Below are 3058 nucleotides of genomic sequence, written 5' to 3' on the forward strand. Positions count from 1 at the left end.
AAGAGGAACACTAACAAGTTCGACTTCTACCAACCTGTTGAACAAGCTGCTTTCAGATCTGGTTTCAGCACAAACGACCATTTGCAAGTGATGAGAACGCTTATTGAGAAGTGTCGTGAATACAACATCGACATAGTCTTGCTATTCATAGACTTCGAAAAAGCTTTCGATTCAGTGGAAACATGGTCGATATTGGACGCATTAGACGAATGTAGAGTAGACTCAAGGTACTCCAACACTATTCGATATGTGTACAAAAATGCTACTTCATGTATAAAACTTCATAAGAGCACGGAGAAATTCAGAATTGGCCGAGGTGTAAGGCAGGGTGACACCATTTCACCGAAATTATTCACGGCGATTCTGCAGAGTGTTTTTAGGAAGTTAAACTGGAGTAAAATGGGAATAAAGATAAATGGAGAGTACCTGAGCAATCTCCGCTTCGCTGATGACATTGTACCGATAGCAGCGAATTTAGGTCAGGCTCAGCTTATGCTACAACAGTTAAGTGAAGAGGCAAACAAAGTTGGCCTCAAGATGAACTTATCGAAAACAAAAGTCATGACCAACATCGGGGACGATAGAGAAATCAAAATTGGTGACACTGTCATTGAACGAGTCGACAGCTACGTATATCTAGGACATAAGCTGAAGTTAGGTCTGGACAACCAAACTGCAGAAATAAGACGTAGGATTGGTCTTGCATGGGCAGCGTTCGGAAAACTCAGACTAATTTTCAAAAGCAAAATGAATAATAGTCTGAAACGCAAAGTTTTCGACACTTGTGTCCTTCCAGTGCTCACTTATGGAGCGGAAACGTTAACTTTAACGAAAGCATCCGAAGAAAAATTGAGAGTGACACAAAGAGCCATGGAACGGAGTATGCTTGGAATAACACTCAGAGACAGAATGACGAATCAATGGATTCGACAACAAACCAGGGTCGTTGATGTCATGGAAAGAATAGCATCTCTGAAATGGAGCTGGGCGGGACATATTGCAAGAAGGACAGACGAACGTTGGACCAAAAAGATCATGAACTGGCGACCATATAAAAGACGAGCTATAGGTAGACCACCAGAGAGATGGACAAACGGAATTAAGAATATTGCAGGTACAAACTGGCAGCAAATGGCAATGGATCGTACGAAATGGAAAGAAGTTGGAGAGGCCTACATCCAGCAGTGGATAGAAACAGGCTGAAAAAGAAGAAGAAGAAGAGAAAGTTTTTCGCTGTCTTGTGTAAGAGGCTAGCGGAAGCAACTGAGGAGGGCCAGTCCACGCTGACCCAAGACCGCCGCTAGTTCTCGAGGTAGAAACAGCTTTCTTTGTCTTTGTTACCACTTTACGTGATGTACGGGCAAGGGAAGAGTTAAGACTCTGTTTGTCGTCCGAAAAGAGCTTTTATTTTGAAGTTGGAAGTGTGAAGGTGTAAGGAGGAGTTCAGAGTTTGGATGTCCAGAGAGTGGTTGTAAACAAGCATGCTTGTGAGATTCAAGTCAAGACCTGAATTGACCTGAAACCTGAAAAATAAAAAGAATTTGTTTTAACATGGACAACATGTACATGAAGAATGCCATTAAATAAAAGATTTTTATTTCAACGAATAAGGAAGTCGATGACCAGAAATTTGAATGTTCACGAACATCTTATTTAGTAGAAATAGGAGCGATGAAAACTTTGATTCTACATCTTTCCAAAGCTTTTTCGCTTATGTTACACACACTGGTGCCACTGCTTAATACTTTTAAAGAATTGGGCCATAATGGCATTTCCTGAATCGATGATTTAACTTGGTGTATCAACAAAGAAATTTTGTTTCTCCTATGTAGCGAAAATTTACATGTGAACTGCAATTTCCATATCTCGTCAGCTCTAAATATTTTCAGTACACGAGTTCACTTTATACTAGTAGAAATCGTGGTCTTGATATTTCCATAATGTTTATTGTCCAATTCAAATACAATTCCTTCCGAGGCTTCGTTAGTAGGTCCGGTCACATACTAATTGCATCAATATCAATTGTTCCATTGTTTAATCTAAAATATTGACGAGTGTCGTTCGACCATTTTGTGTAAAATTTGTGTTCACTGTTTACTCGCTTTGAAATCCTTGTGTAACTTTTCGGAATGGAAATTGTTCGTGAAAATAGCGACGATCAACAGCAGCAAAATGATGCGGAGAATGAGGAAACAAGCGATGCTGAACAGAACGAGGATGATTTTACTTACGAAGACGAGGAAGCCACAAAAAAGAGAAGTCCCTTGTGGCAGCATTTTTCTGTGGTTATCGACCAATATGGAAAACGATTCGCTAAATGCAATCATTGTGCCAAGCTCCGGTAAGAGCCACCAATTTTAAGGCTTACATTTCCTTATTATTTTAATTTCAAAGGAAATATCTGATCTCCGGCAAGAGTAACGGAGGCACTGGAAATATGGGACGGCACCTGAGAAATAAACATCCTAGCATAGTTTTGGTAGAAACTCTGAATGAGGAAGGGCCTTTCGTAAGCTTTAAATTGAAAAAAATTAGTAAACGTTCCGAAAGTCTAAAGATTTGCAAATGAAACCTTATTTCAGGTGTTCTCCCAACAAAAATTTCGCAAAGCGCTCATGAAGTGGGTGGTAATTTGTGACCAGCCCTCCACTGCAGCCGGGGAGCCTGCTTTCATTGAATTGGTTGATTCATTGGACCCAGACGCCCATATCATATCCGACAAGACCATCAAAGCTGACGAATTAGCTGAATATCTGCTGAAATTCGACGAATTGAAAAAGTCATTAGTCAGGTTCCGGGAAAGATATCCATGACCATGGATGGTTGGACGTCGAAGAATTCGTTGCCGTTTTTGGCTATTCTTGGCCATTTTTTTTTTCGAGCTGAATTTCATATTCTTTATTAAAAGCGAAAAAAAGGCTGCAAAGTGCAACCAGTAAAAAAACGATCTTTTCAACAAACAAATATTTACAATAAATAAAAATCGTCCACTTTATTACGTCCCAAGGTCCCTAAAATGCAACTAGAATTTCTTCGTTGAATCGCAATGGAAACCATC

The 3058-nt window shown here is 39.9% G+C and overlaps 1 protein-coding gene across 1 annotated transcript; it reads left to right on the top strand.

The window, feature by feature from the left end:
- Nucleotides 1–1617: 1617 nt before the first annotated feature.
- Nucleotides 1618–2841, top strand: LOC119082456 (zinc finger BED domain-containing protein RICESLEEPER 4-like). Its single transcript, XM_037191977.1, has 3 exons — nucleotides 1618–2341; nucleotides 2395–2509; nucleotides 2583–2841. The coding sequence occupies exons 1-3, from the start codon at nucleotides 2130–2132 to the stop codon at nucleotides 2811–2813; spliced, it is 558 nt and encodes a 185-aa protein (XP_037047872.1). The 5' UTR covers nucleotides 1618–2129; the 3' UTR covers nucleotides 2814–2841.
- Nucleotides 2842–3058: the final 217 nt, after the last annotated feature.

Source organism: Bradysia coprophila, unplaced genomic scaffold (genome assembly GCF_014529535.1).
Source record: "Bradysia coprophila strain Holo2 unplaced genomic scaffold, BU_Bcop_v1 contig_439, whole genome shotgun sequence".
NCBI classification, from domain to species: Eukaryota; Metazoa; Arthropoda; class Insecta; order Diptera; family Sciaridae; genus Bradysia; species Bradysia coprophila.

Coding starts and splice junctions, on each gene's coding strand:
- LOC119082456 (XM_037191977.1), top strand. CDS start 2,130: ATGGAAATTGTTCGTGAAAATAGCGACGATCAACAGCAGCAAAATGAT. Junction 2,342..2,394: donor AATCATTGTGCCAAGCTCCG/GTAAGAGCCACC, acceptor TTAATTTCAAAG/GAAATATCTGATCTCCGGCA. Junction 2,510..2,582: donor TGAATGAGGAAGGGCCTTTC/GTAAGCTTTAAA, acceptor ACCTTATTTCAG/GTGTTCTCCCAACAAAAATT.